Source organism: Sturnira hondurensis, unplaced genomic scaffold, assembly GCF_014824575.4.
Source record: "Sturnira hondurensis isolate 20B ecotype Veracruz unplaced genomic scaffold, ASM1482457v3 Scaffold0006413, whole genome shotgun sequence".
Lineage (NCBI taxonomy): Eukaryota > Metazoa > Chordata > Mammalia > Chiroptera > Phyllostomidae > Sturnira > Sturnira hondurensis.
In genome coordinates this window covers 53,119,571-53,134,293 of record NW_028079044.1, presented here as the reverse complement: position 1 = coordinate 53,134,293, position 14,723 = coordinate 53,119,571, and the positions used below count along the sequence as shown (strand labels likewise).

Below are 14,723 nucleotides of genomic sequence, written 5' to 3'. Positions count from 1 at the left end.
GGACCTGGGAACACCCAGGACGACCCTGCCCCAGACCCATAACTCCTCAGGTATCCAGGCTGCATGCGGCCTGAGCCTCTGGGGGCCCCACTGAGCCCACTCTGGTGGGGCAGCAAACCCTGCAGGGTTCAGGCCCCAGCAGGGCGCCCGCTCCCCAGCCCGGTCCGGCCTCCACCTGCCCCGGCCTCCTCAGGCTCTTGAAGAGCTGCTGTGTTTTCCACCCTCCACCGGCCACGCACGGGCCTCCGTGTCCCCCCCAGGTGGCTGTGCAGTCTGGGGCGTCTCACCCCCTCTCAGACTGGCCCTGGGTCCCATCTCCTGTGGGCTCGGCCCAGGGACTGACATCTAGGGGCAGACTGAGGCTGTTGAGGTAGGTGGAGGGGCCTGGGCTGGGCGGTGGGAGAACCGATGGCGGACTGGCACCAGGGTTGGTGGGAAAGGAGGTGGGTAGGATGGGAGCACGGAAGGGAGTAAATTGAAAGGGGGCGGAGTCAGAGGAAGGCTGGGAAGGGACCCTGTCCCTGCTCCTCTTGTCCATCACCATTTCCAGCGCGCCCCTGGCCCCGCCCCGCCCCGCCCCCCAGGCGGCTCGGACTCTCACCCTCCGAGCGCCTTTGCGCACATTAATCTCTGCGCCAGGCTCACTGCTGACCCAAGCGAAACGGAGTTGCCTTTTCCCCTCTCTGCAGTTTTCTGTTGGCAAAGCAAAAAGGCTCACAGCGCGCTCTCAACCTCGACCTCCCGCCAGGGGCAGAGGGCTCTGGAAAGTGAGGAGTCCCTGCGTGGGCCGCCTTGCCTCCCGGGTGCGCTCAGGGGTGCGGATGGGCGGGTGCCCCGTGGGCCTCGCGGCCGGCACATGTGCTCGTAGCCCTGCTCCCTCGACCGGGATTGCACTGGGCGCCAGGGAGCCAGTCAGTCAGTGTCTTGCTGCCGCCCCTGTGGGCGGCACGCGCGTGGGACACCCCACCAGCTCGCCGAATCTGTCCAGGTGTTCACGAAGCTTGTGGATGAGCAGATGCAGTCCCTGCCTGTGGCCCGTGGCCCATCGTGACCCAGTGATAAACAGGGATGTGACTAGGTCAGAAAATGGGGCTGAACCCAGACATGAGGTGTGGTCATGTCTAGGGAAGCTTGAGAGGTGCCCGCTGGAAACCAAGGAGGGCAGAGAGCACAGGTGACGGCAGGAGTCAGGTTGAAGCTTCTGGTGTGGAGACAGGCAGGTAGGAAGAGACCAGATTCCCTGACACACCACGGCAGGGTGGGTGGGCTGGGCAGGTGCATGCCCAACCTTACACATGCACACCCACATGCGTGTACACACCTATGAGCCTGCCCTGGCCGAGGCATCTGCTGCCACTTGGGAAGGACCTTTGTCCTGGCAGGACCTCATGGGCACAGCCCCCTTGCCCAGGCTGGGCAGGCACTACCCCAGCACACACAGGGCAGGCGCTGCCCAGACCCCGAGCTCCCCACCAGCTCAGGACAGTCTGTCCCAGGGGTCACCCACTGTGTTAGCTGGAGGCCACCACCCTCAGTCCAGTGTGGAAGGGGCAGCATTGCTCCTAGGGTGGGGTGCGGACTGTGGGTACCTCCAGGCCCAGAGCCCTTGACCTCACTCCCAGCTCTCCTGGAGCAGAGTCGGCCGGCCAGAAGCCAGTTTAGCCAGGAGAGAGGCCAGGTGTTCGGGGCAGGGGAGGGCTGGGGGAGGCGGGAGGCTGTGCCCCACAGGCTGTCGGCGGTGGGAAGGACTGTGGTCCTTGGCAAAGGCATCTCCTATGCAAGTGGGAGGCTGAAGGCAGCTGCTGAGCCCGTGCTCTCCCCAGGCCCCAGTGCTCCCGGGCCCGGAGGGGCTGCAGGTGGCTGGGGAGCCACTGCCTTCTCCTGGACAGGGCCTGCCAGACCTGTCATCCCCGATTAGCAGGTAATGGCCTCCTTGATGCACAGTTTTATTAATCAAATTAATACGTGCTGAGGTGACCTTGGCTGGCTCTGCTGAGAGGGGCAGATTCTCCCAGGAGGGGCAGGTGGGCCACGGGGAACACGCCTGTGCCCCTGCTCACCCATGACCACCTGACCCTCCACCCCGACAGCAGAAGGGAGGTGGTGGGCCAAGGGGCCAAGCCCCACAGGCAGCTCCAGTCTGGGGGTGCACCAGGAGACGCAAATCACTGGAGGGAGGAGGGAGGAGGCAGGAAGGAGGGGCCGTCTCCTCCTGCCTGCCCACCCCAAACCCATCCCTGCCGAAGACCGGGCCTCCTGTGGCCAATTGCATGGGCAGTGGCTGCCCCCTGGTGGCCACAGTGACCCCTGACCATCTCGGACCCCCCAATCCCAACCTACTGATCTGCCCACCAGCAGGCTTCCCCCTGGCCTGCCACCCCTCCTTTGGGCCCCTGTTCTGAGGGCCCTGGGGCAGTTTGTCCACTGATGGCCTTTGGGGAAGTATCACTGCCCCCCTTCCCCACCACCTGGTGTGTGAGGCTCCTGGACACTGAGGCCTCACAGTCTGGGGAGCCCAGCTGGGATCACGGGGGCAAGGTGAGTGTGGAGCCCAAAGGGGCCAGGGCAGGTTGGGGGCACCTCTCGGTGATGGCCCTGGGCCTGGGGGGGATGAGGGCCTCTGGGCAGGTTCAAGGTGGGATAGCAGCCCGGGTGCCCAGGCTGGGTTGTGGGGGAGGCGGGTCAGGGGAGGGGACTGGAAGAGCAGAAGCAGGAAGGGGACAGTGATGGGTGTTGCAGAGTGGGCCTTGTCTGGGGCTCTGCCCAGGCTGCTGTGTGAAGGGCGGGAAGGTGGTTTGGAGGCCAGGGAGGGAGCCGAACCCTGTCCAGGCTGTGGGGTGCCAGGTGGGCTGAGGCAGGTGTCAGCATGGGCCAGGAGAGGGGGGAGGGTGCAGGGACCCACTGCGGCCCCCACCCTGCCCTGCCCCCGCTCTTGGGGGTGGCTGCTTCAGATTCTAAGACAAGCAGCTGGACACCCCTGCCCCCCTGGGAAGCAGCCCTTCTTGGGACAGGGTGGCCCAGAGGCAGCCTTCTAGCCCCTGGACTCAGGGTCCAGGGGGATGGTGACTCTCCCCACATGGGTGCAGGACTCAGCCCCCCACACTGGGCTCAGACACTCCTCATCTGACACTGACTTTAATGGGCGCTGGGCCAGGCAGTGGACTGGCCTGGAGGTCCTGCAGGGGGAGGGTGCGAGGGGGCCCTGCTGCCAGCCAGCTGGGGATGGCGCCAGGGTACAGCAGTGCGGGGAGCCCGCCCCTCACTGCCTCCCGGGGCTGCTGGAGGGTGAGGGTGCTGCAGCGAGGGCATGAGGGGCCGGGCACAGCCTCCCTCCAGGCTGGCCTCGCTGGGCCTTGCGGCTCCAGCCGAGGAGGGGCCTGGGGCTGACCCTCGCAGGCGCTGGCGTCTCCCAGCCACACTTCTTCTGGCTCCTCAGAAGCCCTCGCAGGGCTGGCCGGCGGTCCCCCTGCAGTCAGGACAGAGACAGGCAGCGGTCGGCAGCCCTGGCCCGGCCCACCCGTGGCCGGCCTAGTGGGTGTGACGGAGGAGGTTGGGGATTCAGGTGAGGGCAGCCCCACAGCAGGGTCCCCACAGGAGTGCCACGCTGGGGTGGATGAAAGCTGAGGGGCAGGGCTGCAGTGTCTCCACCTGGGGCCTCCAGGGCTGTGGGCCCACAGGGGCGTGGGCTGGGCTGGGGCCTCGTCCAGGGCAGGGGCTCAGTGCCAGGTGGAGGTTGTGGCACAGGTGGCTGCAGCCTGGGCTACCCCGGGGAGGGCACTGGTACGCCAGCCTCTGTAGATGTCTGTGGCCCGGAGGACAAGGGGCGGGGGGACAAGGGTGTGGGGACGCCCTCCCAGCCCCAGCGCTCACTGTGCTGAGTGGCTCGGTGCTGGGCAGCAGGGTTGCCACCTGCAGGCTCACGCCCTCGGCGCCAACAGCCCTCAGCTGGGCCACCACCTCAGCGTGCTTCCACCACCTGCACGGCTGCCCGTTCACGGACACAATGTAGTCGCCCTCCTGCAGGCCGGCTGCCTGCAGGGACACGGGGACAGTCTGGTCTGCAGTCCCAGGTGGACACCCCCTGCTCCTAGCTGCAGCCTGCTGTTTGCCCTCCACACAAGCCTCCTCCAGTCAGTCCGGGGCATGGCCCTACCGCAGCGTGGCCCCCGGGAATGACTGCGGCGATGAGCACGGGTGAGTCTCCCCGCAGCGTGAAGCCGAAGCCACCTTCCCCTCGGGTCACGTGGACGGGCCCCACCAGCCGCCAGCGGTTCTTGACTGAGAACACAGAGAGGGGCCCCTGGGGGGCATTGCGGCTCAGAGGCCTGGCCTGTGACGCCCTCACCCTGACCTCTGCATCCTGGGGCACAGACCCACGAGGAGTGGGGCCGTGTGGGAGCCTTGCCCGGGGCAGTAACAACGGACGGGTGCTCACCAGCCGGTGGAAGATGTCAGTCACCTTCACCCGGGAGAAGCTGGGGGCCCGGACCTCTGGCCTCCGGTGCGTCTTGGCTGGGCAGTGAAGGAGAACGGGGGCAGAACTGAGCCCGAGGCTCCCTAAGCCCCAGGCCCCTGGGACGCCGCTGGGTGTGGTTTGGCCACAGCAGAGTGAGTGACACTGGCCCCTCTTGGACATCCAGGACCTGGCTGCCCCCCACTTAGTGGAGGAGCCCTGGGGGTCCCTGGCTGGGGGGATCTGTCTTCCAGGCCATAGCTCCCCCGGGGCACGAATCAGGTGCAGGGAGGGGGACACAGAACAAGGGGACACACAACGAGGCGGGGGATGAGCGCCCCGCCCCTTCTTTGGGCTCAAACCCTGTGGGTACGGGGGTCCTGGCGTCTGTACCCACAGTTGTGGAGGGGGGTAGCTGCCCCCTGCCCCCCATGCCTGGGACATGCTTGTCCCAAGGGGCCTGGCTGCTCACGCTGGATGTCAGGGGCCTCGGTGGCCTCAAAGAAGTCGTCCTCGAGGTCCAGCTCCGAGTACTTGGCCAGCGAGCGCCGCAGCGCCTGGCCCAGCACGGCCTGTAGCAGGTCCACCCTGCGCAGGGCGCGGCACACTGCGTGCAGCCTCAGTGCCTCCTCCTGCCCCAGGATGGCGCGCTTCAGGTGGGCCTTGCCTGCATGGGACACGGCCAGCACACGCACGTCACACGCAGCCCCCTTCCCTGACCAAGATGTGACAGGAGGAAGGCAGGTGATGGCTTATGAGTTCATCCTGCGAGCAGGCCCAGCAGGAGCTGCAGGGGTTGAGGGTCAGGGCCCTGCTCTGGGTGCTGCCCCCAGACTGGGGTGTCCAGGAGGGGGGCTGGCTACTCCTCCCACCAGCTTTGAGACACCAGACGCACCCAGCAGGGGCGCCTTCTGAATGACCGGGTGGGGAGGGCCACCAGGCCCCATCCCATAGGGGGCTATCTCACCCAGCTTCCTGCGTTCCTCGGGCTCCTGGGGCAGCGCGGGGCGCCGGGGCTCCGATGGGGCTGGGGGCCCCTCAAAGACCTGCCCCAGTGCCAGGAGCTCTGCCTCAGCCACTGGGGGCAGAGAGGGCCATGACTCCCTGCACCAGGTCTCCACCGCCCCTCCCCCGGGCTCTGGTGGGGGCACTCACGGGAGCCGTCGCAGAGTGCAGTGGCTGTGTGGTAGTGGGCCAGGGCGCGGAAGTGTTCCGCCTTGACACGCACCAGGGTGGTCCAGGCGAAGGGCACGTAGTCTTGGACTGGGGGCCTGGCCATGGTCCCGTGCACCTGTTCGTACTGGGCTGCCACCTGCCGGTGACAGAGGAGGACAGAGGGGCCTCTGGAGGACTCCACGCTGAGTCCAGCCAGGCCCTGTCTTTCCACCCTGGACCCGGCCTCCCCTGCCCCTGGCCCTGGCCGAGCCCGGCTGTGAGTCTGCACCCCCAGGTCTTGCTCTGACTGGTGGTGCTCCCGAGACAGGGACTCGGGACCTGGGATCCTGACCAGCCCCCCAGGAACCATGAGACACCCTGGCCTGGGGGACACACAGGAGACACAGCCCCTACAGGATGCCTGCACAGGTCTCCTGGGGACAGGGCTGCCCTGCCTGCACCTGGGCGGCCTCCTGAGCCAGGTGCAGCTGGGCCAAGCAGTCCTGGGGCGCCGCGGGGGCCGGCAGCGAGAGGCCCTCGAAGACGCACTCCTGGGCCTGGGCTGCCATGAGCTGCTCCAGCGCGGACAGTGAGGCGGGGCTCATGTCAGGGCTCGGTGCGTGGGAGAACTTGTCCCTCAGCAGGCGGAAGGCCCCTGTGAAGGGGATGCTCACAGTGGTGCGATGGGGCTGCCCGCACCCCCCATGCTGGGGGCCATCCTGCCCATCCCCAGCTCAGGCCCCAGAGGACAGCTGGCACCCTGGCTTGGCTGTGGGTGGAGGGGGGGTGGCGCTCACCAGCAGCCCTCTGGAATGCCTCCGCTGCACGGCCGGCGCCCTCGGCGTGGGAGCGGTCCTGGCGCGCCCCAATCTGGGTGTGCAGGGCCCCGATGTTGAAGAGCACGCTGCCCTTCTCAAAGGCCAGGGCCCGCTGCTGGGCCGGGACCCCTGTGAGCGAGTCATACCTGCAAGGTTGGGTCCGGTGGGATGGGGCTCCGTGACCACACATGGAGGGCGCAGAAGCGGCGCGCGGCTGGGGAGGCAGGCCCTGGGCACCCAGGCCCTACCAGTGGAAGAGCAGCCCCAGGCTCCGGGCGGGGGTGACGAAGCGCGCGTCCAGGAGGCAGAGCTGGTTGTAGTACGCCAGGAGCAGCTCCAGGCCCGACTCGCTCCGGCTGGGGGTGCACGTGGCCTGTGGGGCAGGAGCCGGCTGGGCCCTGGCTGGCCCTTCCCACCACACGCACACCATCCTGGAACCTCCTTGGGCATCGCAGCCCTGAGGGGCAGCCAGGGTCCCACTGGGGCACGCCGGCCCTGGAATAGCTGTGCACAGCTCCGAAAGACCGACAGGGCTCAAAGGGGGAGGCAGGGTCCCTGGGGAGGGGACAGGCGCGGAGAAGCCACTCCCGCAGGGCCACGGTGCTGCCCTGCACAGAGCCATCACGCTGGGGGGCTGGCGGGGGGGAGGCCCCGGGCGGGCCTGTGTCCCCGCTGTCCCCAGAGCTGCCCCCAGGGGGCGACCCACGCAGTGTGAATGTCTACACTGAACTCTGTTTTGCTGTCCCCGCTGAGCCTCTCTGTGAACTGGGCGTGCAGGTCTTCCTGTGGGGCGGGGGCGGGGCGGGGGCGGGGGCGGGGCCCACCCACCTGCCGCAGGTCCGCCAGCTCCCTGATTTCTGCCTCATAGGAGGTGCCATCCTCTCCAAAGTGCTGAGAGATCCGCTCCTGGCGTGGGGGGGGGGGTGTGTGTGTGGCAAATGCTGGCCTTTGCCGAAACAGGTCAGCCCCAGCCGGATGTGGGGTACCTGGGAAGGGCTGACACGGGCCTCGCCTCCAGCAGGGGGAACGCCTACTGCCACAGCTGTGCTCCCGGAGACTCGGTGCAGTTTCGACTCAGGGTCCCTTATTAGTCCCGGTGGGCAGGCCCCATGTGCCCCCTGACAGGCAGGGATCCTCAAGGCACCTTTGACCTGGGCCGGTGGAGCAGTGGCCCACCGGCCCAGGACAGCCCGGCCCCAGATGAGGACCACGGAGCCGGCGGGTTTTCACAGCACAGGCTGACTGCAGGGCGGCCCCAGCCAGTGGGACCCTCGGACCAGAGTCAGAGAGCCCCGCGGCCACCCTGGGGCCTCTAGCAGGATGGCCGGCTCTGCCGCATCCGTCCGAGCTGGGCTCTCTTCCAACCACCCCCTGGTCAGAGCCCCTACAGCCTGGGAGGCTGGGAGCCTGCAGGTCAGACCCTCCCTCCCTCTGGGCCTCGGCTTCCCCATCTGCTCATGAGGGGGCTGGACCAGGAAGCCCCCAAGACCCCCCAGGCCCCGGCGCACAGGCCTGTGCTCACTCACCGTCAGGGCTGCAGACCAGTCCAGCTCCTTGGTCTCCTTCAGCCCCAGGGGGATCATGGGGACAGTGATTCCTTCACTAGAACCAGATGCAGCAGGGCCAGGCTCTGAGGAGTCCGCCCCACCATTCCTGCCGCACAGGACACACCTCTCCCGGAGGTGCACCCTTGCACACCCACACACGCCACACAGGCGCCGCTCCGTGCGCACGCACCTGCCGGGCCCATCCGTGTGCAGGCCGCGGTCGAGCTCCTCCAGCTCCTCCTTCAGCAGCTGCAGGCTGCAGTTGACGCCGCGCAGCTCCAGGGCCACCGTCTCCCTGACTCGGGCATTGCTGGTGGCTCTGGGGAGGCCGGGCAGTGGTGACACGCAGGCTGGCCGCCCCCGGCCGGCCGCAGCCCCGCCCAGCCTGGGATCCAGAGCCCTGTCCCCAGGGGGCAGCAGTCAGGCCTGCCCGGGAGATGCCCTCCCTCCTCCCACACTCATCTGGACGCTGGCCCAGGACTTCGGGACACAGCCACCCTCTACCTCCCCCTCCCCTGGGACACAGGCGCACCCTCCACAGACACTCCAAGCCCATTTCCCTGGATGGGTGGGGTCCGACCCTTTGTGCCCACATCCCGGTGCCCAGCAGAGGGGCCATGGGTCACTGGGAAGGCTGGACGGGTGGGGTGGACAGAGAGGCCAGGCTGCTAAGGAGAAGGAGGGGCCCCTCGGGCCCAGCAGAGCTCCACCTTGGAGCCGCCACCACCCAGCCACTGCCCCCCCCACCCCGCCGTACCAGGGGAGGCAGGTGGGTGTGCAGCCAGAACACGTGTGCAGCTCTCCTGCTCTAAGGGGAGGGGCCTTCCCTAGGTCCCCAGTTGTGGGACGCTGGTCACTGGCCAGAGCTCAGCCTAAACAGTGCCCCTTCTGAGAAGCCGCTGCCGGTCACCACAGGCATATCAGAGGCTCCCCCATTGCCCACCAGCGAGAAGGCCCCTCAAGGTCCGTTCTAGCCCAGCATGGACCTCAGCTAGCCCTGAGCTGGCCCCTGCCAGGGACCCACCTGCTGGGGGCCTTGGTGGGCGGTGAAGGCCTTGGCTGCACGGCGTGGCCATCCCAGGTCCTGGTGGAAGGCCTGCCCTGAGTCCTGGCAGCCAGCACTGGCCATGGGCACCTGCTCGGGAGTCCCTGGCCAGACCTGCCCACAAGAGCAGGTGCTGCCTGGGTCACCACACTGCCCTCATCACCCAGCACGGACCTGGCTCGGGGCGGCCAGCGCTCACCTGTAGAGGTTCTCAGCGCCTGTCCGCATCCGTAGCTCCTTGCTGATCTGCTGGTGGATACGGGCCCTGCGGCTCTGCAGGTGGCCACGCTGGGTCTGCGCCAGGGTGTCACTGCCCTGCAGAGAGGCCACTGGTCATAGGCCAGCTATCTGCTGCCCGTGGGGAATGGGGTGGATGAGCATGGAGCCTGGGCTCAGAGGGGGACCCCAGGAAGGGCACTGGGCCAGGAGAGATGCAGCGGGAGCGGGACATAGCTGGGCTGGGGGCCCTGGGGAGAAGTTTGGCTGATTCTGTGCAGCCTGCAGCAGTGTGGTGGGGCTCTGGGCCTCAGCCCAGCCTGGACGCCCAGTCGGCTCTGGGAGCCCCGGGCAGGCGGCGGCCAATTGCTCGCACACATCTGCCTGCACTTTGGAATTCCATTCCGGAGCCCCCACAGCCCACCCTGCCCACACAGGCTCTAGCTCACCATTCGGGCGGGTGCCAGGGGCGGCGACCCAGGCCTGAAGGTTGCTGGAGGCTGGCTCTTGGGCCCACCCCTCCGTGCGGTGCTCCGCCCATGCCGACCCTGTTGCTGGGCGCTGTCCCCGCTGGTGGATGACTGGAGGGGACTCTGGCAAATGCCCGAACTGCAGGCCCAGTGTTGCTGGGCTCACAGGCAGCAGGCCAGGCTCCTGACTGCCCCCGGCCTGCCTTGGCGTCAGTCCCTCACTGCACAGGGCCACTGTGCCAGCCCGCCTGTGTGCGGGGCCCCAGGCGAAGCACCTGGAGGCAGCTTGAGGCTGTGCCTTTGTGGGCACCTCACTGAGGTGATGCTGAGCAGGGGAGCTGCTGCAGCTGGGGGTGGAAGCCAGAGGCTTCCATTGGGGCAGGTGAGGGGAACGGAACCCTGAAAGGCTTTCAGGGCCTCCAGGGGACCCACTGGTGTCTGACGCAGCCACCACGCCTCCTCCTATCCATTTCCGGACCTGCTGTCCTGGTCAGTCACCAGCCTGGGAAACAGGAAGGACTTCTCAGAATCACCTTCCCCGGTCAGTGTCCACCCGGGCGTACACTGGAGCCCCGTCAGTGGGGCGAAGACACAGCTGAATGTTGCCGGCAGCACAGGCCAGAGAGAGGTCTTATCCACGAGGCGCAGACCTTGGGCTCCTGCAGCGGCTGCGGTCCTCCCTACACCTGAGGGGTGTGGCTTCTTTTCCTTGGCGCCCCCAGTGTCACACTCAGACCCCTGGACTCCCTCGCTCGCCGCAGCACTCACAGGGAGCTCCCTAAAAAACCGGCCTCACAGAGAAGGCTGCTGCCGGCACACGGCCCCTCGGTTACAGCCCAGCGTTTCTGGACTCCAGCGTTCTCAACAGAGTTCCGTCAGGGAAGACTTCTTGGAGAAGGAGGCACTCTTCTGGCACCGGAAGGTCAGGAGACTGCCAGTGGTCCTTAGATAACTGCGGAGAGGGGATACACTCCCCCTGAACCCCGGGAAAACAGCAGTGGTGGCGGAGGACACCCTGCCCTGGGACCCCGGGCAGTTCCTCATCTGCAGATGGTGGGGGGCTGGTCTCACAGTGGCACCAGCAGGGAATGAGGCGAAACACGGCTCTCCTCCCTCTGCTCCACTGGCTGTGTCTTCCTGCCGGCCTAGCCCTCTTCTCCAGCATCCCCCACACCCGCTCTGTGCTGGAGGAGGCCTGAGAATCTGGGGAGGGAGCAGCAGCCAGAGCCCCCAGCTGCATCCCTCTCCTTCGGAAGGTCCGATGGCAAACTTCCAGCAGGTTCCAAGCGTTCTGGGTAAGCGGCCATGACTTGTTGCCCGGGGTGGGGGTGGCCAGTGCTGGGCAGAGGCTGGGGCTCAGCAGCGCTGTCCTCGACGACATGGTTCACCTGGTCTGTGGTGTCTTGTGCTGCCGGAGTGTCGCGCTGGGTGCGGGAGAGCCCCAGCCTTGGAGCCGAGTCCGCTCTGCACTCCATAGCGCTGCCCACAGACTTGATGCTAATGCTCCCCAGTGGCCTGGGCATTGCTGGATGTGCCTCATAGCTCTGCTCACGCTTGTCCGCCCTGGCAGAGCCAGGGCCCCATGGTGAAGGGGTCTTCCAGCAGGGAGGGCGCAGGAGCCAGGCAATCAGCATTCGCCCCATCCGGAAACCCAGCTCATGTGGGAAGGGTGCGGAAGAGTGAAGTGACCGCCCCCCGCCCCTCACTATTGGGGCCCTGACAGGACAGGCCTGGCTCCTCTGGCTGCCTGGAAGCCTAGGCCCATGGCCCCCAGCGGCCCAGGAGGAAACGGTGTGGGCGGCAGCCAGAGGGAGGCAGTTATGACAACACAGGCCAGAAACAAACAGCAAGGGCCCCACGCCCTCCCCAGGCTCCCCCTGCCTCCGTCAGTTTCCAGGGAGAGACTCCCTGACCTGGGAGACCAGCTTCCTCCTCCCAGAGCCTTTGGCTCTGCCTGCTGATGCCCACCCGCCTCAGGGACCTCCTCTGAACACAGAAGAACTGGACGCCCCAGGAGGGTGAAGCCCAGCAACCCCCACCCTTCACCCCTGCCACCCGCCAAACACTGTTAGGGGGACAGAGCCAGGACACGGTGGCTGAACCACCCACAGACTAGACTGACCACAGATCAGGCCACTCAGGCCGGCTGAGTGACCCCCACGGTGCCCTGGCTGAGGCTCGCTCAGCACTGGCAGTTCTTGGGAGACCTCGGGCAGCCCCACACCCAGGGCCCCTGCTAACTGGGCTGGGCTGGGCTGCTCTTCAGCAGGCCCCTACCTGGTGCTGGTAAGTCCCCACCGGACACCAGGGCCAGAGGGTGCCCTCTGGACATCTGCTCTTGGCACTTTTGGAGTCGAGACACCACCCATACTGGTCCAGAGGGGCCCCAGACCCAGGTGTGGCTTTCACGAGGACAGCTGACCAGCCCGTCCTAACTCTGGACGTCATGACCAGTGTGGGGTTAGCCTCTCCCTCCAGCTTGGTGTTGGAGGGGTTGGTTAGGCTTCCCAGGGGGGCAGAACCACCGGGCCATGGGACAGAGCCGGGTGCGAGGGTTTGCAGTGTCCCCCAGGGCTGAGCTGGGCTGTGGTCCACACCCCGCCTGCCTGCTCCCAGCCCGAGGCCTCCCCTCTGGGACACAAGCCAGGAAGCTCCAACTGCTGGGTCGTCCTAGAGAGAGGGCTGTAAACAGTGCCTGCCTCCTCCCCAGGTAGCAGTGGGACAGAGACTGGAAGTGTCCACGGAGCCCTCCGGAGTGTCTTAGGTGAGCGACCTCCTTAACACTCAGTCCAAAACAACTCGAGCTCTCTCCGAAGGCCACTGCCGGCCTGCCCTGCTGGGCTGCAAGGAAACGAGTTCACAAAGGGCCGGTGAGGGGCCTCCTCTCTCCAGCACCCATGCTGTGGGACCCCTGGCTGGCATTCTCCCACGGCTGCTGCAGCACCTGGCATCTCTTGGGGGCAAGGAGGGAGGAACCTGCCCCTCCAAGGGTCTGGTCAGCATCTTGTAGCCAGGAACCTGGAGCCCTATCCCACCTGGACCCCCTGGGCCTCCCTGGGAGGCCCCGGGCACACAAAAGGTGAACAGAGCAGCTGGGGCCCACTGTACAGCCAGACATGGAAGAGGGAAGGGGGGCAAGGCGTCACCACAGGTGCAGGTGCCACTTCTGCTTGGCGGCACCAGACTGCATGACTTTGAGGCGTGGAAGCCCAGTCTTAGCATGAACACAGGGGCAGCCTCGAGCTGACCCCAAGGGACACTCCGATTCTGGGCCACAGAGGAAATCAGCCAGAGCACCCCCTCTTCCCCACTCTACCCCTCCTGGGGCTTCGCAGAGCTTCCCAGTGCTCCTAGAAATGGTCCACAGTCAGTGCCTGGGGTTAGGGAGCTCACAAGGGGGTGGGTGTGTGGCGGTGGCGGGGGGCGAGAGGAAAAGATGAACTCCCCAGCTGTGAAATCCTCCAGCTGTTTCCTGTATCTGGGAGGCTTCAGCCGCCTGCAGCTCAGAGTCACCAAATACAGAGCTGGGTGCCCAGGGCAAAGCCAGACAGCCCTGAGGAGAGGGAGGTTTTAGGAGAAGTGAAATGAGTAGCCTAAGAACATTCCCTAGGGCCCCGTTTGTCACAGACCAGAGCCCAACACCTGCCAGAGAAGGGAGCCCAGAGCGTCCAGAAAACAGTAAGCTGAACTGTGCTCCCCCCCATTCCTGAGCCACACAGGAGGGGCCTCCTGCCTCTTCCCCGCACGTGACCGCGAACAGACATGAGAGGAGCCAGCACAGGCAAACAAACTGAGGCCGGGTTCTGACCCTCCACCGGCCTCAGTTTCCCCAGCGGCACGCCTACCTTGCCCTCTTGGGGCGAGCGAGGTGTGGGAGGCGGCCGCCTGAGAGACCTGCATTGCCATTAGACGGGAGACTCAGCGCTGGATCTGCAGCCCCGCCTGCTCGCCGGCTCCGGGGCCCCCCACTGGCCCCTTCACCCGGAGCCCCCCATGCCCCGCGGGCGCGCCCACCTTGCAGACGCTGCCAGTCGCTTGCAGCCGGGGGCTCTCCTCGCTGGCGCTCGGACCGTCTTGCGTCTCCTCGGGGATCATCGCAGCCCGCCTCTCGGGCGCGCCCGCCTGGAAGCCGAAGCCCGTGCAGGTCCCTCCGGGGCCCCGCGCCGGGTCCTGAACTGTCCTCCGGTCCCGGGTGGCAGGGCCGGCAGGAGGGAGGGGCGTGGCGCCCCGAGCCAAGCGTGCGAAACTTTTCTCTGCCCAGTCGGCGACAGCGGCGGCTCCGACGGACAGCAGCCTCGGCCAACCAGAGAGCGAGGGAGGTGGCTCCGGGCGTCCAGGCCCCGCCCACCCACCCGAGAAGTCGTGGGGGGGGGAATGCGGTTACCCCTGGCAACCGCCGGGCGCGACGCTGAGCGGCAGCCGCGGGACACGCACTACGCATGCGCAGGCGGCCCCTCTTGTGTGCCAAGGTTGGGGAAAAGGGAGAAAATAACGCGAAACTCGCCAATTGTGCCAATTACGAGCCCCCCCCCCCCCGCGACGAGCCGCGGCGCGCGGCTCCCGGGCAGATTCCGCTGTTACCCCGTCCCACGGCAACAGGGACCTTCCAAGAGGCTCGTCCAAAAATGTTCACAATAGGGGTTTTAACAGTTTGGAGGAGCGAGCGCGGGCGAGTTCTTAAACAATGCCCGCTTTCTTCTCCCTGCTGCGGACGCGGGCTCCGGCCTGGCCCCTCTCCGGTGGGTGCCGCCTGCACGCCCAGAGCCAGTCTCCAGAACCTGCTTCCAGAATCCTTGTATGTCCACAACCTACTTCAGAACCGACCGCAGAACCGGCCTGCTTCCAGAATTGTGCTGGTCCCAGAACCTGCGCTCCGTGCAGAGCGGCCACCGGGACCTGCTCCCCCCCATCCTCCGCCCCGTCCCTCTCCTAACTTCCCTGCGTTCCTGGTGGCTCTGGAACCCACTCAGATGTCCTGTGGGCTCACCTCACCCAAGAACACACACCCTTTGTAGAGAC

General features: G+C 66.8%; 1 protein-coding gene across 5 annotated transcripts; it reads right to left on the bottom strand.

The window, feature by feature from the left end:
• Nucleotides 1–1,998: 1,998 nt before the first annotated feature.
• On the bottom strand, nucleotides 1,999–14,004 carry RHPN1 (rhophilin Rho GTPase binding protein 1). 5 transcript variants are annotated; one of them, XM_037048872.1, is made up of 15 exons: nucleotides 10,473–10,921; nucleotides 9,218–9,333; nucleotides 8,164–8,292; nucleotides 7,953–8,028; nucleotides 7,255–7,332; nucleotides 6,675–6,799; nucleotides 6,406–6,572; nucleotides 6,070–6,263; nucleotides 5,609–5,765; nucleotides 5,421–5,531; nucleotides 4,926–5,120; nucleotides 4,436–4,512; nucleotides 4,154–4,300; nucleotides 3,871–4,032; nucleotides 2,002–3,466 (listed from the first exon to the last, which is right to left on the bottom strand). In XM_037048872.1, the coding sequence occupies exons 2-15, from the start codon at nucleotides 9,244–9,246 to the stop codon at nucleotides 3,260–3,262; spliced, it is 1,854 nt and encodes a 617-aa protein (XP_036904767.1). In that variant the 5' UTR covers nucleotides 9,247–9,333; nucleotides 10,473–10,921; the 3' UTR covers nucleotides 2,002–3,259. The 5 variants fall into 5 exon arrangements, with proteins under 5 accessions (XP_036904766.1, XP_036904767.1, XP_036904762.1 ...); XM_037048867.1 differs by lacking the exon at nucleotides 10,473–10,921 and adding an exon at nucleotides 13,719–14,002 and having other exon boundaries at nucleotides 2,003–3,466; XM_037048868.1 differs by lacking the exon at nucleotides 10,473–10,921 and adding an exon at nucleotides 13,719–14,002 and having other exon boundaries at nucleotides 2,003–3,466; nucleotides 8,164–8,229.
• Nucleotides 14,005–14,723: the final 719 nt, after the last annotated feature.